At 42.5% G+C, this 24,659-nt stretch overlaps 1 protein-coding gene across 2 annotated transcripts in view; it reads right to left on the minus strand.

Annotated features, from left to right (window-relative positions):
* Window positions 1-254: 254 nt before the first annotated feature.
* Window positions 255-24,659, minus strand: part of KCNU1 (potassium calcium-activated channel subfamily U member 1) — a 132,161-nt gene continuing 107,756 nt past the window's right edge. Inside the window, exons 21-27 of one of the 2 annotated variants that reach the window (XM_058672625.1) lie at window positions 24,035-24,259; window positions 23,400-23,580; window positions 16,369-16,443; window positions 13,206-13,345; window positions 5,209-5,403; window positions 3,295-3,408; window positions 255-831 (exon numbers count right to left, since the gene is read on the minus strand). In XM_058672625.1, coding sequence (XP_058528608.1) covers window positions 412-831; window positions 3,295-3,408; window positions 5,209-5,403; window positions 13,206-13,345; window positions 16,369-16,443; window positions 23,400-23,580; window positions 24,035-24,259 — 1,350 coding nt within the window. In that variant the 3' untranslated portion in view covers window positions 255-411. Of the gene's footprint in view, window positions 833-3,294; window positions 3,409-5,208; window positions 5,404-13,205; window positions 13,346-16,368; window positions 16,444-23,399; window positions 23,581-24,034; window positions 24,260-24,659 lie in introns of both variants that reach the window. The other variant, XM_058672626.1, reaches the window with a different exon arrangement.

Here is a 24,659-nt window from a genome sequence, read left to right on the forward strand (position 1 = left end):
TGCTGGTGATGAATATGTACTTGTTTATTATTTGCCTGTTCTGGGATAGGTAGTGTAAGATTCTCAAGTGTTTTTTGGACAGAGTTTGACCCTGTGTGCAAGGCCTTCTCATGTTTAACCTGATAACTTACCTTCCTTGGATCTGAGGAGCTGAGCTGGATGCTACCATGCTTTTACATGCTACCATAAAAGCAGCTCCAGGTACCACACTTTCTGTTCAAGGGGGCACTGAGTGAAGCACTTTCCTTTGGGGTCATTTTATCATAAATTTCTTTATTTATCACATCAGACCCAATTGTGGAAGATCAGAACCACTAACTGAAAGGCATGAGCTCGGCAGCATTCTTATTGTCCCCTTTCAAAGGCACCAGCGGTGGTGATGCCTCGGATCCACACAGCAGGTTAGGAGCGCTAGGAGAACATCAGTGGATCTAGTTGTACTTCGTAAACATTGTCTTCCAGGGTTTCCTGTCTCTGTACCTTGTCAGCAGCTTGTGTGAGGCCTCCTAATTTTGACTCTGTTGGTGATAGCCTACTAGTTTGAGTAGGGCTTGCTTGTTGAAAGGTTGAATAGAAGCAAGTTTTGGGATCCAAACTGTTCCCTGGTGGGTAGGATGGTGGTGCTGCGCTCCTCTTGTCCGAGCTGATTGTGGGGGCAAAACTCGACTCTGTGTTCAACTCTGGTAGCACTGGCATTGTATCTATAATTTCATATTGACAGGACAAAGACACATCCTCCCTTTCGTAAAAGGCCATGCCAAAAGGGATAGCACAAAATACAAGATCCGAGGGGAGTAGATTAAATTCGTTGGCTGGCCGGGTAATCACAAACCTGTAAGAAAAGCCAGAGAAATGTGAGCTTCTGAAGTTGCAGGGTTGGGTGGCTCCTGGTTCTGTGGCCAACTCAAGAGACCATTTTGCTGGGCTGAAAGATGTGTGTGTGTGTATGTGTGTGTGTGTGTGTGTGTGTGTGTTGCCTTGCTTCATTGGTTCTTGATAAATAGTAAATCTCTAGGGCACTCTGGGATAGAAGAGTCCCTGGAATGGGAATTAGGAGGCTGGCTTTCAACTCTGTCTCTGAATCCAGACACTTTTGACCTTAGTCATGACTTTCCCCATAATTGGTGGGAGAAGTAAGTCTGTGGTACTTGCTTTTAAAACACACTCATGAATTTAACTGGCACACTGCTGGGCACTTAGTGATACTTTGTCAAACTGGAAGATCACATGTATCCTCTATGTTCTATTCTTGGTTTAAGCGTATAATAACATAATGCATAAGCTGCCAGATTTCACACAGAATAACAGCCTGACTAATCAGAGTTGTGAAAACTGAATGTCAAGAACACTCAGAGACTAGACCTACACTGGAAGACTGTAGGGAAGCAAGTTGCCTTAACTACTTACCAGGTATAAATCACATTCTTCATACATGTGAGATACATTAATTAAAAGCTCAATATTCGTGTCAGAACAGTCTTTCAGGCTCATCTTGCATGACCTGCAGCCTGCGTTTCTCCCCTCCTATCTACAAGATCACATTAGGGATCCTTTCTTCATGGAATAATCCAGCCACTAGGTCTCTTCCACTCCATCCTCTAGAACCCTATGCTGTCCTAAGCAAAATTCACAGAAAGCATATACTCCCTAAAACATGGAAATGGCACTTGGGTTCCTGAAGTCTTCTCAGGTGTTAGGGATCTTCTTAAACTCATGGGAGATGGGTTTTCAGAGAAAAAGCTGACTATGGATTTCTAAATTTTTGAACACAAAAGGATCTATTTGTTTAAATCACATTATTCATGAATGTGTTGAAGTACCCTTGTTTAAGCTGCATATTTTCCTAGGATTGTGTTCTATAGACCTCCCAGAGCTGTTGCGGATGGAGGAGGAACTTTAGAGAGGGAGGGAAGGTGGCAGGGAGAAAGAGAATGAAAGAATGAGTGATGGATATTGGTGTCATTCCTGCTTCCCAGTGCTGCTTTCAGAACATCACTTCTCTTCCAGCCTCCCACCCACTCTCATCATGAGTTCTGTAGAGCCTCAACACTCTCTCCTAATTTATTTGTGTCATCCATACTCACCCAGGTTTATTGAGGTCTTTGAACTCAGAATAAACATTCTTTCAAACTCCAATGCCACTGTCATTTTATATACCTGCAATGTCTCTGTGGTTTATGAGCCCACCATCCACACCCAACTCTGTATCATCTAGTATGCAATGATCTTTTTCTCTAAACCAGTTTCCTGCCCACATTCTAGATGTCACAATTTACTGGCACTGTATCATCTCAACAATCTTAAGCTTCAATCAATCACTCTGACCACAGTTTTCATCATCCTTCCTGAGTTATTGCCACACTCAGAGTTCAACTACCCTTTAATTTCATCAGGATTTCCAATCCTCACCCTTCACTTTATGGTCTAATGTTACTTCTCAAATCCCCAATAAGCCTCCTCTTCTGCCCCTCTCAGCACTCAGTCTAAGCCTCCATTTTTTCTCAGTTCTCTGTAATATTTCTTCCATCTTCTCTCTGAGTATTGGCTGAGAAATCCTGCTGCTAAATAAAAACTTTCACTAGCATGTTCCTTTCACAGAGCCATAGCTGCTTTAACATCTTTGCTTTGCTTCCTTTTCTCTCTTATGAACAGAAACATGTTTTTCTTTCCTATTCAAGACCATTTCATTGAGTAATTTGGCTTCCCTCTCCTTTCTCTGGCAACAGGTTCCATTGCTCCATTTCTATTCTATTAACTTTAATTTACTCTTCTTAGCCTACTAGATGCTGTCTATCTCCACCAGGAGAATCTTAATGAGAACCTGCATGATAACGCTTGTTTGAAATGCTTCTTTCCTTCTCCTCCTACCCCCTTCACCATTTACTCTTCATTCCTCATTGTTATCACATTGATCTTAAAGAAAAAAATGAACATACCCCTACTATGAATCATATGTGCCAGTGCAGTTGCTAGATAAAAAGCATCCCATGATCCATCCAAATCCAACAAGGGAGTCTTTACAATGCTGACAATGGCTTTTCAGGTCTAGAAACTTGCATGGACACTGATTAAAGCAACTGCAAAAGACTTCTGATTTAAGGTTTTCTTCTCTTTTTCTGTTTTCACTGGGAACAGAGACTACTGTGTTTTGCATTGCAGTTCTTGATGTTTGTAGCCTGTACCATTATTACTAAATTTGCCTTTCTTGCAACTGTGGACCCAGGCGTTGAAGGAAATTAACTCTGGCTGCTACACTTGGCAACGTGACACACATTTTCCAAACTAGCATACTTCCCTTTTGTTCTCCGGGTTACGCTCCTCATCTTCTATCATGCGGTATAAACCAACACACAGGATTCCAAGATTATCCAATGTGCCACAGAACAGTTGTCCAAAGGTTTCTCTTGGCTGCAGAAATAAGATAAAAACAAATATCTGCTGGATACTTAAGGCTCTGTAATAATAAGCATCTACTAGCATGTCATTGGCCTTTGCGAGAAGTTTGGGAGACATCAAAACCATTTCTTATAAAACTTTATGGTGATCATATTAATTGGGAATGTAGTTAAGTTTATTATTAGCTTCGAAACTTTAACTTCAGTGGTTAGGCTCATTATTCTGGTTCTTGTAAGAATTCCAAGCACATGTGTTGTGACATGTGGTTGTTTTGGTAACTACTAAAATTAACACATAAAAAAGGCTGGACAACTAATTTTTGGGGTACATGATAACTTGAGTTGGTAAGCATCCTCAAAGAGTCATGTTATTCCTCTCTCACATGCTCTTGACCTTGCTCTCAGGTTTTGGCCAGCCAAACCACTGAGAACAGATAATAGTTTCAAAAGCAGAAGTTAATGAGTCCAGTCAAATGAAAGGACAGTATTTGCTCAGTTCTGGTCTTCCTGAGATAAACAGAAAAGTGAGGATGGGAAACATGTGGGTAGAAAGAGGAGGAGTCTGGTCTAATCTCCTATAACCTCTAATACAATAGGAAGTTGTCAGTAGTAGTTTCCAGGGCACAGGGTCACTCACAAGTCAGCTGTCACTAAGGAACACAGGACCAGAAATAGAAAAAGACTGGATGATTCCAAGGGACTTGTTGGAGACTGCTTGTCCATATGCATATGTATATAACAAAGGACTTTCCATTTGTATTGGTAGCATATGTTGAGATGTAGACTGGGAACAGAGGCTTGCAAGAGTGGGCTCCTTGTTAAGCTGTCCAGGTGATATACTACAGAGTAATAGAGCTTATTTCCTTGTAAAGACTTGTTCCCAATAAGGAACGGCTTGGATCAGACCTTGGGTCAAATATCAGCAAATGGACCCCTGCTCAGGCACTGGTTGACAATTTAGCTTTGAGTGAGTCCCTGCTTCTCTGGGTTTCAGATTCTTACTTTGTTAAAGCAATCAGTAATAGCGCCTGCCCTTTAAGTCCTCAGATGATGTGAGAAAAACTAGATTGGTACAAGGAAAAGATTTAGTAAATATTAGCATTAAAATTGTCATAAATGTCCTGGTCAGGGCACAAAGTCATTGGGTGTCTTGGTGCTATGCGGTTGAATATATGAGATTCAGCCCTATATACATAACAAAGATTTATGTCTCAGAGTTCTGAATGATGTCCTCCAGGTTCAGGAATCATGTATCATCCTATAATGGATGGCAGAAGGGCAAGAAAGCATGGCAGGGTGTATGGTAGGGGTAGAGGAATAGACATAAAGAATAGTGGAGAGAAAGAAGAGAAGGGGACCAAATTCATTCATTAATTTTGGAATTCACTCCAGTGATAACTAATCCACTTTGAAGATAACAGCGTTGATCAGGTCCACAGAACAGAGTCCTCCATGATCCCTTGAAGATCCTACCTTTCAATATTATGAGTTTGGGAATTAAGTTTCCCAAAATGAATTTCAGAGACCTCATTCAAGCCATGTCATGGAGAATTTCTGAGGCTTCCTGCAGACTTACTTAGCTAGAAGGTGGGGAGAATAGTGGCTGCTTTATTTGCCCCTTAGGATTGTTACAAATGTGTAGGATGTTGATTGCAGGACTCTATGAAATACAGTGAATTGTAAAACAGCCTATGTATTATTGATGACTTTCTGTGTTAGAAGCTATCTAACACTTCAGAGAGGTTGGATCACTTTCAGAAACTCAAGAGAGGTGAGGAGATGGGAAACTTCATTATGATAAGAGTATACTCACTTTAACAGATGATAAAATGTTTTGATCTAAGGATAGAAGCCCCAGCCTACACCGCAATCTTCCAGAGGAGAAAGTACTGCAGCTGTCAGTCACGTCACAGAATTTCTCCTTATCCAAATGTTGTTCTAGCTGGGAGCTTATCCCTCCTGTCACCAGCATCTGGAGTAATTCCAAGACGTGATAGTTGTAGAAGGCCTAGAAAGTGAGGAGAAGCTGTGGTCACATCCCAAAGAGCTGATGTGTGAATGGTGGCGGAGGATACGCTCGGAGAATGAGTGGACATCACTGCTTGCAATGAGTCTGATGGTGCAGAACAGTGTTTATCATTCCCATCATCAAAGTCTAATCAAATATGGCAGTTCGGGTAGTATTCTGGGTTAGGCAAAGTGAGGAAAACACTGGCCTCGTTCTTGGTCTCCTCAAATCCACACTGTGCAAGAGGGGTGTGGGTCATGAGCCTGCCGCCAAAGATTCTTCCTTTCAAAACATGACCAGAGAAGAATTTTGGGCCCAGATACCCCAATAATCATACATGTATGCATATATATATATACATATACATGACATATTTATGCATCTCTATATACGTACACATATTTAATGAGATTGCCTTTAGTACTATTTTCATTCATATTTGAGTGTTCTTGGTGTGAGTCTACATATATATGCAACATGGGTATGGTCCATTTGGGTTCAGGTACTGGCTCAGATATTATTAATAACTGGATTTAGCCTAATTCTTTTTGTGTCTTTCAGAAGCTGCTAGGGTAGAAAAAGTACGTGAATGGATTTTTAGAATCAAATAATTTGCATCATAATGAAACCAGAAGGGGGCATGTAGGTCAATTTCTTATTGTGAAACACGTTTCACATTAAATAATCCTCCCCATTTCACAAATTCCCTTTTCCCAGAATTCGCACCATAATGAGTAGACAAGGCATTCATACACATTGCAAATGTCATGGTAGTATACCTACTTCTTCTTCTTAGACTAGTAAATATGATGTGGTGTTTTAAAAATTTTCACCTTCTGCCATATCTGAATTGGATGTTTAGTCCAGTCAAAGTGAGAATTTCTCTATTGTTACTGGTACAGTGTGGCTCATCTTCCCCAAACTCATGTAACTGTCTGAACAAATCCTCAAAAAAACAAGTAAACAAACAAACAAACAAAGTCATGCCTCCTCAGAGGATGGACTTTGTCTCTTTAACATTCAAAGCCTCACTGATGCATTGGATGCACAAATGTTTGTGTGATGTGAAAGTACTGATTGCAATAGTCATTGCTGTGTATGGTGAGCTAAACTTCAAGTTGTGACACCAGCATCCCATGTGAGTGCAGGTTGGTGGCCTGGCTGCTCCACTTCTATCCATCTCTCTGCTTACAGCCTGAGAGAGAAGCAAATCATGGCCCAGATTCTTGGACCCCTGCACCCACGTAGGGCATCCAGAAAACTCCCCTGGTCCCTGGCTTCAGATTTGTTTAATTCCATCCATTGCAGCCATTTGGGGAGTGAACTATTGGATGAAAGATCTCCGCCTCTTCTTCTTTCTACATAATTCTGCCTTGCAAAGGAAAACAGAATAAATCTTTAAAACAAACAAACAAACAAACAAAAAGAATACTGGTTACAACAGGCAGGTGATTTCCATCAAATGTGCAAATCCTGCTTACAGAGGCAATGGGTACAAGTTCACCTAAGAAATAATTTGAGAATATTTTCAACAGTTGAAAAAACATGGAGATAAAGATAAGTTGATTTTGGTGGATTTTTTTTAATCCCTGAGTGTTTATCATTAACTCTTTCATGAAAAACAAAAATAAAAACAAAAAGGCTGGGATTTTAAAACTTGGCTGCCAAAATCAACTCATGATTCACTCTCAGCATCCACCAACTCTTAAAAATGTTCTTACACAATTTATGTGAATTTAGACACAATGAAAAGAACTTCTACACTAGTTTTCAGATGAAGATGCCCGATCCAATGATTAGTCCCCCACCTCTGTCCCATCCTGCTATGCTGTTGCTTTGTTCTGGTTCAGAACCACACTGAAAAACACCTGCCAAGTCAACCATGACATCCAGGAGAGCCCTGAAGTTGCAAATCCAGGGTTGGACGACAATCCGTTTAAGAAGCATGTGGCCATCACATAAAGTGATCAAGCCTAACACTGTTAGGGTAATTCTCCAATGATTAAAGAAAACCCGTAAATTCCAGGGCTATCCTGATGTCAGTGCCTCTGACCCAACATGTGCTTTACATATTTAACTCAGTGGCTTAGCTCTGAAACATGTCATATCTTCAGCTTTGACATCAAAAGCATTGAGAGAATATATTAAGGAGAATAATGGGTTTTGTGAGTCACCTTCGTTCTGGGAGCTCATCTCCTATTCTGATTCTCCTAGCTTCCCTGGCACTGACCTGTATGAGCCTCTCTTTTTTTCTCGTCTTTTCCCTCCCCTCTCTCTCTCTCTTTTTTCTTTCTCAAGGATACCTGTAAGTGGAAATGCTCTTGCAATATGTCCAGATTCCTAAACTTGGACAGTGATTCTATAATGTAATCATGCTTGCTAGAGTTTGAACTTCCAGTATTAAAAAATGCTGCAACCTTAAGATCAAAAATTTTGGGGGATGGCACTACCCACTCATAGTGAACTGTTCAGCTCAGTGACCTGAGAAACAGCTGTGATGTGGGAGCCCTCGTCTCCTCATCAGTAAAGGAAAAATACTCCACATGCTCATGATTGTTTTTGAAACTCTTGGTGTACAGCCATCCAGGAGTCCTGTAAGCAGATCTGCCTGATTCATATTTTAATCTTTACAGAATTGAAATACCAGAGGATTAAAAGTGGGTCTGAATAATATCATATATGTACATATTTGCTTTGCACTGGAGTGTATGATAGACCATCAGGGCGGTGTTTGTTGTCAGCCACATGCTCTTTGTATCAGGACATTCAGAGAGAAAGCACATCCGCTTACATTCAACCAAACATCATGGATCTATTGTGCTGATAAAGTTTTAAAAATTGTGTAAAAATGTGGGCCCGGGGCGATAGCGTAGTGGTTAAAGTCCTCACCTTGCAAACGCTGGGATCCCATATGGGTGCCGGTTCTAATTCCAGCAGCTCTGCTTCCCAACCAGCTCCCTGCTTGTGGCCTGAGACAGCAGTCAAGGATGGCCCAAATCCGTGGGACCCTGCACCTGCGTAGGAGACCCAGAAGAGCTCCTGGTTCCTGTCTCCTGGCTCCTGGCTTCAGATTGGCTCAGCTCCAGCCACTGTGCTCACTTGGGGAGTGAACCATCGGATGGAAGATCTTCCTCTCTGTCTCTCCCCCTTTCTGTATATTTGCCTTTCCGATAAAAATAAATAAATCTTTAAAAAATGTGTAAAAATGTAATGTAAAAACTCAGCATTTCCAAGCAGAACCAAGTTTAAACACAACCTAGCTATGCTGTGCTACCTCTGGGAGGCACACATTTGTTCTCCCATGAAAGGGAGGCAAAGCTGAACAAACACTGTTTTCTGAGTTCACTGGGGAAGAAAGAGAAACCGGAAATACCATGTCACGTATAGAGTTCACCATGGAAATCAAGGTGGTGCTCATACCTTGATAGGATTGGTCCCTTTCCAGAGGGAGCCTGCTCTGAGCACTGCTGATGCCAGCTTTGCTCCTCTGTGAATGGAGAGCATAAAGGGAACGGGCCTGTTGAGACTGATATGGTCTCTGCCTCTTCAGCAACCAGCTACATGGCTCCTGTGGTGTCACACTGGGCAGCAGTCACAAGAATGAACCCTAGAGGGTGCTTCTTGGGTGTGGGATCTTGTAGGGTGAAAGAGACAGGCAAAACGAACTGGAATGACCAGCTCCTGCTTCAACCTACTTTCACAGGACTTCTGCCTGGAGACGGGATCCCTGTCTTAGAACAGAGATCCAGGATGTTGTCTAGGTTACATCTCTCTCTTGGTGATATATTTCAACTTAGAGAGAAACTATCTGGAAAATATTTGCAACAGAAAATTTTCTTCCAGTACAACTTTATCCTGGCATATCAGAGAAAAGCAGAGTTGCTCTAACTGCAATGAATGTTATGAGAGCCACATATTTGTGTCTCTTCATCAGCCCTGAGCACTCTTGGTCATGGATTCCTTTAAGCAAGACTTGGAAAGCCCAGCATTGGAAGAAAGTTGGTGACTGAAGATAAATGTCCCCACAAGAGACAGGTGGGTGACAGTCATGAAGTTTGATTCAAGAATTCCTCACAGGTGAGTCTGAAAACCAACTATTGACTTACAAGCAATGTATGACTAATGGCATATTATTTATTCCCTCTGAGGCCTGTCAACATCGATAAAAGAGGCTGATGATGAGTGTTCTCCTAGCTGAATGGATAGGAGAATTCAGTGAGGCCATGTGTGTTGTGACCTTGGCACAAGGTCAGTGCTTGAGCAATGTAATTACTCCTTCTATGGTGGATAGTACTGCTACTGTTGCTGATATAAGCTCAACTTATTATCTAAACTTTTTTGGAGAAAGTTTCATGAAGGTCTGTATTTGGAAAAGAATCAAGTATAAACTAGTGCTGGAGAGGAGGACCACTGTGTTCCCCAGTGATGAGTGGCCTGTACCAGCAATGGGACAAAATTTCTTGGGGAGATGGAGGTCTTTGCCTACCTCCCAGCTTCCAGCAAGGTTGAGCATGCATGGAGAAGCAACCTGAGCATTTATAAACATATCGCAGAGCCACTCAGCCACTCCAGTTGTTTTATTAGAAAACAATCAGTATTCTCTTCTTGCTTGGGGTTGTTTCCAAATGATAAGACTGAGTGGGTGGAGGGGGAAACTAGTCAAGAACAAATGATAGTCAGAAGAGTAATAATTGGAGACTTGGGCCTGCTCTTGTGTTCTTTCTTTTCATGTGGATGATATGGTAGGAAGGTCCATTCTTAAAATGGTCAAATAGAGGTGCTAGCACCATGTATAGCAGGCTAAGTTCCTGCAAATGGAAGCCAGTTAATGCCCTGGGTTGCTTCGCTTCCAATCCAGCTCCCTGATTTTGGGCTAGGAAATCAGTGCAGGATGACTCAAGTCCTCAGTCCTCTGCACCCACATGGGGAACCTGAAGGATTATCCTGGCTTCCAATTAGCTCAGCTCCAACCATTGTGGCCATCTGGGGAGTGAACCAGCAGATGGAAGATCTCTGTCTTTCCCTCTCTCTTTCTCTATAAAAAGTTAAATAAATCTTCCTAAAAACAATAGAAAGAACAAATAAAGCCAGTAGGATATGCCTAGAGCAAAAAAGAACAGAAACAGGCGGAGCATTTACAGACTGCCAACAATGGTTGCTTCCATTCCTTGTTGCAGCAGCATTAATGTGAATTCATTTTGCAGCATGACCCTTCACTTATGCTTGAGTAGCTAGAACAGAAGTCCAGTGGGCTAGTGAGAGATTTAAAGGTCCTGTTAGTGTCCTTAACAGGGATGCTGCCTTGTCCCATCCCCAAACTCTGCTTCAGTTGACCAAGTGCCAGTGCTAACTCAGGCCCCTTACCGGGGTTTACTCAGGGCAAGCTGTTGATTCAATGTGGGGCATACCCACATACAACAACCTCTATGTCAGTCCACACTATGTGGTTGCTTTTCTGTCTTGCACATGTCGCCACAAGGCCTCAAATTGCAAAGACTTTATGTGATTCATTTTGTTTTCCAGCTTAAACAAAACAAAACCTTTCACTGGGCAGACTGGGAAGGATGCAGCCCTGCTCGAACTGCCCCAGCCAGCAGAACCCTGAGTTGATGGGCAGGCTGTGGACAACACAGCCCTTCTCAGACCTCCCCAACCAGTACAGGGATGGGGAGCCTGGGGCCCAGTGCTGTAACCTCCTGCCATAAGAGCAATGCTCTTTAGTTTAGCTGTTGTTTTAGCGGCTGTTGTGCGGAGTGTGCTCATTTGTTTTCATTTCCATTCTTTCAAATGGTATCTGTCCTGCCTGCCTGCTGATTTGCTTCAATATGTTCCCCTTTTAAGTTGGTGTCAAAAACCTTTCCCCAATACCACGGAGTTGGGAGATGGGAAGCAGAGCCTTCTTCAGTAGATGAATGTCCTTATGCTGGGAGAGTACAAGTTTTCTTGGAGTGGGTGTCTGAGTAAAAGGTTGAGTTTGATATCGAGGCCCTCCCCTCTCTGTCTCTCTTAAGTTTTTTTTCCCTCACCTTTTTGCCTTCTTCCATGGCATGACGCAACACCAGACCCTTAAATCATGCCAAGTAGACATGGTGCCATACCTTTGGACATCCCAGCCTCCAGGATGAGAAGGAAGGGATACACACAATCTCCCATTGTTTATCAATTTCCCAGTCTCAGCTACAGCAACACTGCACAGACTGAAATGCTGCCCTTCTGCCCAACTCCAGATGAAATCTGTGGCTTTGCTCCTGCCAGTGTGGGCAGGTGTGGTTTAATTAAGTCTTCAGCTTAATTTAAGGCATGAAGCTGTCTGCCACTGAACAATGTCTGAAGAGAGCTGGGACCTTAAAACCATCTCAAACGGATCATGCCAACAAGTTAAGATCACCACAAGTCACCTTCTGCCTGACATGGCAGTTGTTAATTCCAGGCAAGCTAACTGACATATCAGGAACAGACAATACAATGGTGCAACAGGCTCTCTGTTGGAGCCACCTCTCCACCAAAGTCACCAAACTCTGAAGTAACTGGTAACCGGCTTGGTTAGTGCTAACTATAGCCGAAGTATAGGATTCTGCATCTGAGAGCTCAGTGAGGTCCATGATGCCTCCAGCACAGCTGGGATGCATAGCCCTCCCAATGAGTACCAGATGGCATGGATGTCCAAGGGATATTTGTGTGCACCAGCTGTGTTCCTCTCACTTGTGTATGCTGTGCTCAAGGCATGCCTTCAGCTTAAGAACAATGTTGTTTCTATATGGGGTTTCCAAACAACAGTGAGCTCATCATCTTCTGCTCGGACCTTCGCAAACCTGAACACCTGTATATTGATGCTCAGCCATTTTGCAACCCTTTCCACAAATCTGAGTAGGAGGAGAAAAGAGGATGTTGGTTTATAGGAGTTAAATGCAGTCATTCACAAATGGCTATATGTGTGTTATCTTGGAGTAGTCAAATCTAAATTCTTTGAATACCCTGGGCTTGCTGCCACCACACTGCTTCTGCCTGGGGTATATCTTGTGTGAGAGGTCTGCATGACCTGTCTCACCTTCTGATTTAGAGCTTCACTCACAGGTAGCCTCTCCTGGCCATGTATTATAACCTACACCCTTTTGCCCCATCCCTACGACTCCCAAATAATATTTCCTTAGACCTGTGGCTGCTTGTTACTTAGCATGTTCTTGACAAACTCCTCCACTTGGTGCAAACTCTACATGGTGGAGATGTCTTCTTGTTCTATCACTACTCTAGACATCACACGTTGTGCAGTGTAAAATTTCACTAGACATTTGTAGGATTATGAGTTATGTCTGCTTATGGAAATGTTATCATGAATGAAGGTGTCTGTTTATTGCCTGAAGAAATGCTGAGAACAACTACGATGTAAAAAAAAAACACATATGCCATTATATACTTGAATTAGCTCTGAACCCCAGGATTTCATGATGCCAGTTTTAGTAGGTGCTGCCAGGGTGACTCTAGGCAGAGCAGAGAGAATATCATCCAGGCTGCAATACCAAAGGCCTGGTTGTTGATGCACAGTTGAAGTGGAAGGATCAGAACTCCTTCCTCCTGGTTTTGGCTACTCTGGCTTCATGGGCATCAAGTTTTGAGTGTCAAAAATGTGAATTTTTTTTATCTTTCCTTGCAGTGATGCACGGAGATGAGATGATGTACATGAATAAGATTTAGCTTTGAAGATCAGGGAGGACTTGGAATGGTGAAGTATTGTCGTCTGCCCAGCTCTAACTTACCCAGTCACTTCTCTGCTTGGGGCCCCTTTTGAACCTGACTACACTTACCGTGGCCAGGAGGGAGTCCAGGAAGTTGCCAGAAAAGACGGTTCCTGCGGAAAAGGAAGTGCTAAGGAGCAGGTTGTTTTCCTTCAGGTTCCCCTCCAGCCCACCAAGTTGTTCGATAAAGTGGATGTTGGAAGGATTTTCTGCAAGGCAGAGAGCAAAGAGGACACACAAATTGAGAGGTTTAAAAATACAAGGATCTCCACAAAATACAGGTTGGTGTGGTCCCCTGGTCAAGGGATAGAGCCTCTTTGGGGTCTCTGTGGGATTGGCTCCCGCTTGATCTCTCTGTGTGATTGTCCCCTCCCACTGGAAGGCATTTTTTTCTTATTCAGGCATCTTCCTCCCTTGAAGTCATTCCCACTCCACCCCTCGGGCATCCTTCTGTCCTCTTCGGGACAGTTTTCCACAGCAGGTCCCAGTTGCTGCAGATCAATATTCTGGGCGCCCCATTGCTGTGAGGACGCTTTCAACATTTTGTGTGAAAACTGAATAAAATGGTAGTGATTTTGGTGCAGAATATTTGAAAATCAGGCACATTGCTTTTTTCAGAGTATACATTTTCCTAGACCATTTGATAGCTCCCTTGTGTTGCTTGTCTTTCCAAACAAAGCATTTTGGGAACCAAAGGGAACACTCTGAGTAACTGTACTGGGGCAAAAGGCACATAGAGGAACCTATGGTCATCCCAGCTGTAATCTTCTCACAATACAATGTCACAGATTTCCATGTGTCTGCTGGGATTCCTAGAATTACTTGAGTCCAGATTGAACTGGAGCAGTACTTTGAACCACCTGGTGATCTTGTGACAATGCAAACTCTTAACTCATTCCATTTAGGGTGGGGTCTGGAAGTCCACATATCTAGCCAGCCCCTAGAAGCTATTGATGCTGCTGATTCATGCTCTATATAGAGTGGTGAGGGCTTATAGAATCATTCTAATTGAGGCTAGTGCAATGACAGCTAAACTGTTCATTTCTTTTTTCTATCTGTCTCCAGGCTGCAACTATCACTCCATACGTGGTCTCTGCCATGAATAATATTGATCATTGTTAGAAGTGAGATTGGATGCATTGGCTGCTGCCTTCCTGAACTATTGCTTCAAAAATATTTGTCCAGGGAGAGAACAGCATCAGGTGGCAGACATTTGGTCTGCCACCTGGAGCTAATGGAAAAGCATGCTTACTCTCCATCATATGAGATTGTGATTCCCTAAACTCAGGTTCTTTTTCTACAGACTCTTGGCATAGTTGTGTCTTTGCTCTCCTTCATGTTTCTCTTTGGGAAGTAAGGCTTGAGTAATAAGCACCAAAATGATGATCCTCTGGCTACTCTTATTTCTGTAAAGAATATAAGATGCAAGTTTTGCTTTGTTTTGCATTCTGGCTAGCATCCATGAGACCTGTGGTTAACTTCTTGGTTTGTAAGGAGAATGAAGATGTCAGCAGTTCACAGATCTTGCCATTAAAGTTCTTGTTAATACAGATCAAAACAAACCCACTGGACATAAAGGTCAGAATACATTCTTTAATTAGAGTTGTTTATTCCTTAATCCCTTAAATTGTTCCTTAATAAATTTGGGGGAAGTGACACAATCTTTTTTTCCCCAGTACAATAGTATTTTTGACCAACAATGAACAAGAGGGGACTAATCCCAACCCACCTCTCCTGTATACTCACAGTTTCTTATCCATGTATCACCGATCTTCAACATGCATGGAACTTTGTCCGAATATTGCTGTGTCATCCTACACCCATGGCCTCAGCTTTTATAGCCATATTCCTGTAGGCCTTGGTATGTTCTCTACCAAAATGCTGGCAGTCAGGCCTACAGTTGTCAAGTCTGTATGGCCCTTTCCAGCCATCCAAAGAACAAGAACTTGAGCTAAGTGGCAGGCGAATTGTTAGTACATCTATTCTTTGATTGAACTGAGATTAGAAGTCCCAAGAGAGTGATTGGGTGTTCCTCAGGGCCAGCAAGGCAGTTAACTGATTTTCTTACAACCACTCTAATGGACAATCTGTTTTTACTTAACGTACTTAGTATGTATATATACCTCAGAAGATAGAGATGGCCCAAAATGGAAGAAAAAATAGAAGCAATTACCAATAGGCTGACACGTTCGGGTCATAATCCAGGAGTTTCAGATGCTCGAAGATGAATCTTAAGAATGTCTGCTCCAGAATGAGAGCAATGAGGCTAGGGTCCCACCTACTACAATGTCACCTGAAGCTCATGTGGCACTGGGACCTTCTGATTCCTCTCCAATTGACCCCTGATTTGTTTCTAAGACCAAGGGATCTGTTCGTCTATTGTTACATACCTCCAACTCAGCTTACTCTGTGTCAAGCATTTCACTATATTACAAGTCCCTGGACCAGCTTTAGAGATTGACTTTGGGTTGGCTTAATCTGTGTGGGTTGTGGGGTGGGGCAAGGTAATGTTCTGTAATTCTACAGTATCTTTCCCCTTCTCTTCAATGACTTACTGTGAGTAGTGAATTCCAATGGGTCCCCTAAAGACCCCTCAATGCATACTGGGTAACTTTCCTTGTATTCCCCTGCATAGCTTACTGGCCCTAGAATTGCTGCCATCCAAGGAAGCCGAATGTTAGTAAGGGGTTGGCATAAGAGAACAGCGTATTCTATCATTGCTCACAAGAGTGTTTCCATTTTAGAGAAGCACCACTCAAAGCTGGGATTGAGATGATGCAATGAGATACCCGGGACACAAAATTTAAAGGTTTCCCAGGTGAGTGCCTCCTCAAAGTCAGCATTGCAGGCTTCACATTCTTCCAGTAGCTCTTCCTAGACTTGACTGAAAGTCCCAGGATGGGTAGATAAGTCAGTCCAAGGAAATTCTGTCAGTCTTCAGATTCATATTCCCTCCTGTTGCCTAGGACTGAGCCAGTTGTTGGTCTTCCTTCCACTCCTGGTAACTGGAAAGTAGCGAATGAAAATCTCATTTCTAACCCCAGACCTCAGAGGTGGCAGGCTTGGCCCACCTGCAGGAACGGGCGTAGTGTAACATCCAGCAGACACTTCCAGCTCTCTAGCTCCATTCTTGTTCCTCTGTCCTTTGACTACATGCTAGAAAGAACCTTGGGACATCAGTATGCTTCAAAAAGATTTCTCCCTACAATTTTGCTTTTGAAACATCACTTACTCAGTTCAGTGATAATGGGGATTCTTCGGTATTTTGGTCTCGTCAAATCTTCAGTATAGATAGTTGATCTTCTATCTGTAGGCAATACAGAAAAGTCAAGGAAAAAAACAAGATGATAGATGCCAGCAAATTAGCTTGCAGAACCTGACAAGGACATTAAAAACATGTTAACTTATTGCTTTATTTTAGCACAGTCCTCTCATTTCCAAATCAAAATATATACATTATGATCACTCCTCAGTCCTTTCTGAAGAATGTTGACAAGATGTTCAAGCTCCCAAAATTCAATGATGTACAAGTCCCTAATATATATTCTTCTATATGGCTTAAATCTCTAGATTTCTTGTAAAACCGAATACAATGGAAATAGTGTATTGTTAAGGAAATAATGACAAGAAAAAACATTCTGTGCATGTTCAGTGCAGCACACCTGAATATTTCTTCAAGTATTGTTGGTGTAGTTGGTTGTGTGATTGTAGAATCTGTCGACACGGAAGGCTGGCAGTTATTTGAATTTCCTTAGCATCTCCTTTAGAGAAGTGGTGAGAGAAGGATCAGAGTGGGGGTGTGTGCAAACACATGTTGGCCAAACTGCCCTTTCCATGAATGACAGCAGTGGCTGAGCCCTCTCTCAAGGGCTGCTTGTTGACGTCTTACCTAAGATGTGATTCTTCCCTTAGCACTGAGTGACCACTCAGTCCAGCAGGAGCCCCTACCTTGTCAGTCTGTTTCCAGAATGCTTAGGAAGTGGATTTAATCAGCAGCAGCGTTCTGGGAAGTACTCTTGAGCCACTGCTTCCACTTCCTGGTATCACCTGTCTGAGTCTTGTGGCTCCTCTCCGGCCTGCAGTGTTACTTATGGCTGTGTTTACCTCTGGAGACTTCCTGCTCTCATAAAATGGCATCTACCTGTGAGGACTTGAGGAGGCTGGTGTGACGCAGTTATACCTGCCTTTTCCCCCTGCTTCAGATGTGATATAGTTACCCATGCAAGGGCTGCAGCATCACCCTGGCCTCACACATGGTTTTGTCATGCAGCAACCTGCTTGAAGAATAAGTCTGATACCAGGAGTTTGCTCTCTGTGTTACACTAAAACCGTACAGAGCAGAGAGATATTGCAAGCTAGGCTGCACTTAAGCACAAGTTCTCTCGGTGGGAATTATGCTTTCAACTATTAAGTACTGTTCTGGAACTTCTGTGAGAGTGCTGTGTAACAGGCTGAAAACACCAGGAAAGTTCAAAATGTGTTACCAATTAAGGTTGCTTTGGAAGAAAAGGAAATACTTGGAGAGCCCTTTGCTAATTTAGGTAATTGGTAGGGGAAGGCAGAATAGGAGGGGAAGTACATGGAGGGGAGTGACATAGGAAAGCCATACGGGTACAGACAAAAGTGAAGATGATGAGGCATTCAGGCAAGAAAGTAGAGATGGGGCCAGAGGAAATCCAAAGCGAGCTGTAATTTTTTACAGAAGGAGTGCTGTGCGTTGCAATATTTAACACCTCTTCATCTCTCCAAGAAATGCAAAAGTACTTCAAAAAGTTCATGGACAGTGTGTATTTTGAAAAAAAGAAAACATTGTATGGATTTTCAAGCTGTTTTTGCACCACAACAAATTTATCTCAATTCCACTTTCACATGAGATTTTTAAAGTACTCTGTGTTAATCAAAAGAAGCACATGTTAGTGCAGAACAGAGCTGAATATATTTCTAATGTCCACGAAAAATTTTGAGTCATTAAACTATGTTAAGCCCCGAAGCTCCATGTGAAGAGTCCAGGGCATTTGGTTCATGATAGAGCCAGCAGTTGCCCCTTACGTTTGATTAAAAACCTTCAAGATTGAGTAAGCTAACACAGCTATTTAATAAGGAGTGATACCTTGGTGCCAAGATAAGCAGTTCATCAGGAAATCTTACTCTTGAAGGGACATGGATAACATGGGCTATTTTCCTTTGAAAATGTGAATTTTGGGAGAAATTGATACCTAGAACTATGCCAGATGCTCTCTCTGCTTACGTCCTCAAACTTCACCTTCCCTGTCTCCCACTCTCCCTCTTTCCCTACTTTCCTACCTCTTCCCCTTCCTTTGTCCTGTCCACAAACATTTAAAAGGCACCTGTTCCACACTAGGGTTGTGCACAGTTCCTGCTGAATCTATATGTCGTATGTTGCTATAAGTATCCAAGTCTGAATTTTAAGGCAGGAATAAGGAATATTTGATACATGCTGAATATATGTTGACAGATAGGTAAATATTTTTGAAAGCTCCCTCTGATATTATCAGTAGTAGACACTGCAGGAAATAAGATTTGTGTATCTGTGACATAACCTCTGTGAATGCAGTGTAGCTACACCATCTTTGAAGGTGGGAAGCCACAGCTCCAATTCAAGTTTGGCATACCTTTCCCAGAATCATGTGGCTTGTCACAGATTAATGGGGTTTCATATCCTGACTAGTGCCAAACTCAAAGTGCATGCCTTTTCCATGGTATCTCTTTCATAGTCCCTTTAAAATATAAGGAGATATTTCAACAGGTTTATGGATATTGGAATTAATGGTATATTTATATTAGTGTAAAATTAAACATATACATACATCTGAGGGTCTTCAAAATGTTCATGAAGATGAGTATATTGAAAAAAAAACTGCACACATTTAAAAGTCTTTTTGTGGGAAAAAGAATTTTTTTAAAAATCAATTTTATTTGAAAAATAGTTCACTCTCCAAAAGTCCAGCCCAGCCCAGATTGGGCTGATGAAGCAGGGCAGTGAGAGCTCAGTCTAGGTTTCTTATGCAGAAGATGGTGATCCGGCTACATGAGGCATTTCCTGCTTCCTCTCAAACAGGCACTGGTAGGAGGCCACAACTGGCAGGAGTGCAGCTGGAACTCAGGCTTTGGCACCGAATCATGGGCTGTGGACATCTCAAGCAGCAGCTTGACACCCTTCTACAAGGTTTGAATGGCATTTTCAGAAAAGCCTGAGATCATCTTTCCTCAGGGAGGAAACCCCTGTCTGGAGAAACTCTCCTTTGAACCTCACTTTCCGGTTTCAGTCCCCTGCCAGTGAACAGCTTTGAAAATCCAGCTTTCAAGGCCCGGCACAATATAATAGCGGTTAAAGTCCTTGCCTTGACCAAGTTGGGATCCCATATGGATGCTGGTTCTAATCCGGCAGCTCTGCTTCCCATCCAGCTCCCTGCTTGTGGCCTGGGAAAACAGTCAAGGACGGCCCAAAGCCTTGGGACCCTGCACCTGTGTGGGAGATCCTGAGGAAGCTCCTGTCTCCGGTCTTCGGATTGGCTTGGCTCCAGCTGTTGCAGCCGCTTGGGGAGTGAATTACCGGAATGAAGATTTTCCTCTCTGTCTCTCCTCTCTGTATATCTGCCTTTCCAAAATAAATAAATAAATAAACCTTAAAAAAAGAAGAAGAAAATCCAGGTTTCAGAATCCAGTGTTTTAATTGAGTACAGATACACCCACCTTCGTTGACGGGGCTGCACAAATATTTATTTGGGTTGTTCCATTGAAGGATGATAACTGGATTTCTGCCTGTTGCTCTATTCTCTTGTAGAGCAATGGTTAATTTAAGCATGTGTCCAATCATAGCCTCAGTACATTTTACTAATGTCAATATTTTTGCTACCTAATAGCACATGATATACCTGGAATCTTCCAGCCTGGCAGGGTGCTATTACAAAAGATTGCTTAATTACAGATTCCTACTATACCTTTCAATTTCAGTAACACATTAAGTTGTCAGACTTAATTACCGTTTTATGTACAGATTATGCCATGGCTTATTTAGTTTTGTATTGAGGTTTGCCAACCTGTTCTCTGGGTGACATGTCAGGGCAGTAATGAGAGCACTAGTGAAAAACATGATGTTTTCCAGGAAGATAGCCAGGAGGCCTGATGTTCTTACTGATCCTCTGGATTCTGCTATCCCTCAATCCTTAAGCTCCCCTGGCGAATCTGTGTGGAAGTCCTGGCAGCTCGGGCTTGACTTTTAATGGTTGTGAAGCTGTGGCAAAGCCCACTGATCTTAGAGTTGTCACCAGATATCCGATGGCAAAGTCTCTGACCCAGCTGACATGCCTTTCCTGTTTGAGAGAAAGGGTTTGCTGCTCTTATCCATGGATTCACTTCTTAGATACCTACAATAGCCAGGGTTGGCATGGGAATTCAATTCATTTCTCCCATGTAGGTAACAGGGATCCAACTATACTTGAGTAATGCAGTTTGCATTGGTGTGAAGCTAGAAATGGCAGCAGGAGCCAAGGATGAAGCCTGGAGAGTGCAATGTGGAGTACCGGATTCTTATTCACTAAACTGAACACCACATCCCACTTTTGTACCATGAAGAGTTGTCTTTGGCATTGTAAGACATTTATCAGCGTCTCAGACCTCTCCCTGCTAGATAAGCTATCAATTCTTCAAGTGTGATAGCCAAAAGAATGATCAAAAGACATTAGGTGACAAAATCGCACCTGGATGAGAAACACAGAGCTACAGAAAGGGAATAAAAACTGCCCGTTGGCCAGCCATCTTCTGATTCACACCATCAAAGATGTTTTCTACCTCCTGGTAGAATTCCACCATCATTACACTTCAAATTCTTGAAAGTATTCAGATTTCTATCTGAAGCTGGGATAGAAGAGGAATATTGACATGAAACAGGAAGAAGGGCAAGGAGGCCAGACACCTTTCTCTAGAGAATGAGATTGTCTGCTAACAAACTCTAGCTAGACTCCTTCATCAGCAACTGTAACTGGAAAAAATGCATGTGGTTCTCATGTCTCCCTGAAATAGGCTCACAGTCTGGCCGTGGCTTTATATTAGGTAAACAGACTTTATGATTTTTGCTAGATGGGTCATTGAAGCCTCCAGAGACCTGTATGATTTCCACACAGAAAGGAAAATCCCCACCTCAAAGAAGTGTCACAAAGCTTGCCTATGCTGTACAATGCTCCTTTGTCCGTCCTTTTCATCTTTGGGAAAAGCACCTCTTTAGACTGCACGACCACTCAAATACATTCCTTTCTGTTCCTCTTTCCCAATCCTCTCCCCGTGCCACCGCCCCCCCCACCGCCCCCCCCCACCGCCCCCCCCACCGCCCCCCACCACCGCCCCCCCCACCGCCCCCCCACCACCGCCCCCCCCCACCACATCTCTTTCTTCCCTCACCCAAGCCCACCAGCTGTTCTTGCATCATCCTGGCCTGTGCCAGAGTACCTGGTACCGATTACAAAAGCAGTCTGTTTCTGTTATAGAAAGGCATGTTAAAAATTGTTAGGTATAAAGGAAACCAGAGTTAGAATCATAGATTTATGTCTTTCTAGCCGATATAGGAGGTGAGGTTTCAAAACGAATCATAGTGGGAAGCCCTACTCACACTCATCATTAACTAAATGGCTTATAAGGTTGTCAGTTCATTCCAGGACTTTTGTGTGCAAATTTTCATTTGTACATGGATAATTTTTTCCCCTTACAGTGGATACTTCTTCTTTGTCCAATTATGGAGTGGCATAAACATACACATAAACACTCATAAATCCTACAAATATGAACAGTGACCCTAGTAGCTGAACTAAGGCTTCATGTGGCAGAATGCAACAACATGTTTTGGGAGCCTCTGATTTTTTTTTTTTGAGTCAAGGCTGTCTGGTTTTGTGTAGCACTTTGTCAGCCATGAAGAGCTGCTTTGCAAAAGCCATGACATTGTGATACCCTGGATGCTGAGTCAGGTTTGATTGCCTAGTGAGGGTGTGCCTAATCTTGTAGCTGTTTTTGTTCAACTACTAGAGATGAGATTGCTCCTTTATTCTTTTGTCCCAATAATTTGTTTTTCCTGCCTGCCACAGCATCTGGGAGTCACAGAGAGTTCATTCAGTTTTCTAATTTGACTCATGAACATTTCCATCCACAACCCTAACCCTAAACCATAAGCCGTAATCATAACCCTAAACGCTAACCCTAACCCTAACCCTAACCCTGTCATTCTGAACCCTCCACATGCATGCACAATGGAATCGCTGTGGTCAGCAGCAGTGTGGCCTTAGAACCTTGTCCAGCTCACCTTGACGTGGAGGGTCCATCATCCTCCAGGGTGCTAGGGGGATTGCAGGGATCCAAAGGACTCCAGTCTTGCTTCTCTTGGATTTTCTTTTTTTTTTTTTTTTTTGGAATTGACAATCAGTTTTAGATGCAAAAAAAGTCTCCACTCATAGTACTTTCAGATTAGATTAGCTCATTGATAATCAATCTTTAGAAATAGTATAAAATATAAGCCTCTTCCCATATGGAGGATGAAGGAAAAACACAATTTAGTAATAGGAATAAGTCTCAGATGTATCTGGGGACCAGTGTTCCCCATAGGTGTCCTGTTCAGTGGTTCATTTACTTCAAGTCAAGTAGCTATTGTTTCAGCATCTACTAAGTGACTGCAATTGTACTGATAGGGGTCCAAAGGAGAGAGAGGCAGGGCGGATCCCATTGTGAAGAGATCACTTCTTCATTCTGAACTAGGGACATTTTTGGTTTTTAGAAGGGAGCAACCCTAAGGATAGTCTTCTAAAATGCATATATTGAAAGCATCTTGAGAAGTAAAAGACAACTGTAGTCCCATTATTTCATGGAATCAAAATTTATAACTTATATATTTGTAAGATCCAATGAGAACTGATTTATAATGAACACACCGATTGCTCTGCTCACCGATATTCAATCAAATAACAACAGAAATAATAGTTGTTACAACTCTGAGTTTTCTTACTAAAGTAGGAAAACAATAATGCATATGACTCTGTATGGTTTTGCCTCTTAGTACTAAATTATAGGGAAATGTAGTATTAAAATCCTGCTACAGAATTGCCAGAGCTGGGCAGGGTCTTCAAGGAAATCTTTTTTAGGGAAAAGATTTTGATTGTTCAGTCTCTTTCTCCCCTGTGTTTCAAGTTCATTAGAGACAAGTTTTTCTCTTTGCCTAGTCTATGTTTTCTAGCATCTTCCTGCCACAAGTGCTGCTCTGACCTGTCGTGGTGTGGGCACTGGTGCTGACGCGCAGTGATCCGATGTTCAGGGTAGCCATGATCGTCTCTGTGTCTACCTGAATCTTGCTGCTGGATGGCCTGGAGGGGGGTGATAAGATGGCACACATGGAGCAGTACTCTATGTTGGCCACACGCAGGTCTGCAGGGTAGAGTGCTGATCCCTAAGGAGAGAGAGATGGTTGTAGGGAGAAGTTTGTCAGGTGGTGGACTTTGCTTCCCGGCTCAGGGGACTGATGGGTGGGTTGATGCAAAGCCCTTCAGCTTTCACTGGTCTGATTTTTGTAACTTATTTATCTGCTATCTGACACAGTTTTCCCTATCATTTGTTAGCAGCTGTGTGTGAGTAAGTTTCTCAGAGTCGATGTATATCTATCCACTTGTCCATCTAGATAGATTGCTAAAAGTTTCAGAACAGTTTCTGGTACTAAGGGTGGGGAGAATCCAAGTACCTATGAAACTGTGTCACATAATACAATGTAATTAATGAATTAGAAATAATAAAAAAAAGTATGACAGAAAGGCAAGTTATTATTACTATTATCATATCAATGCTAGTACTATTGTATTATGTATTGTATTGTTATGAACATTCACAATTATGTGTGGTACACTTACAGGCATAACATAAATCTGTGGGAAATTCCGAAGAAACCGCCATTCTTTCTGCATATAATCCAGAGACCCAATGAACACAATGTCCTTCAGCTCCCGCCGAGTGTAGTTGCTTGCTCTCAAGGGCATTACAAAGTTCCGAAGACCCATCAGTGTGGAGTGATTGTCTCCAAAGACACATGCGACGATGTGGTTCCGAAACTTGAGTTTTGATTTACCTGAGCGTTTCTAAGCAGAAGCATGTAAGAATGTGGTCACTTACAATATTTACTCTTGAAATCCTTTCCACCACAATCATATTCTCTGTTTCCACCCCTGCCTCCTTTTCTTCCTCACTTCTTTCTTTTTCTTTCTCTCTTCCTTCCTTTTTCTTTCTTTCTCTTTCTTTCTTTCCTTTCTTCCTTCCTTCTTTTTTATCTTTCTTTGCCTGCCTGCCTTCCTTCCTTCCTTCCTTCCTTCCTTCCTTCCTTCCTTCCTTCCTTCTCTTTCTTATTTCTTTAAAAGCAATAGAATACTGGCAGCTTCACATGATTCAAACTAATACATTGAACTGATTAAACAGACCCAATTGAGGAAATTCATTTTGCAAAGTTCACAAAAGAAATGTCATGGCTATGAGAATTCCATC

Source organism: Ochotona princeps, chromosome 14 (assembly GCF_030435755.1).
Source record: "Ochotona princeps isolate mOchPri1 chromosome 14, mOchPri1.hap1, whole genome shotgun sequence".
Lineage (NCBI taxonomy): Eukaryota > Metazoa > Chordata > Mammalia > Lagomorpha > Ochotonidae > Ochotona > Ochotona princeps.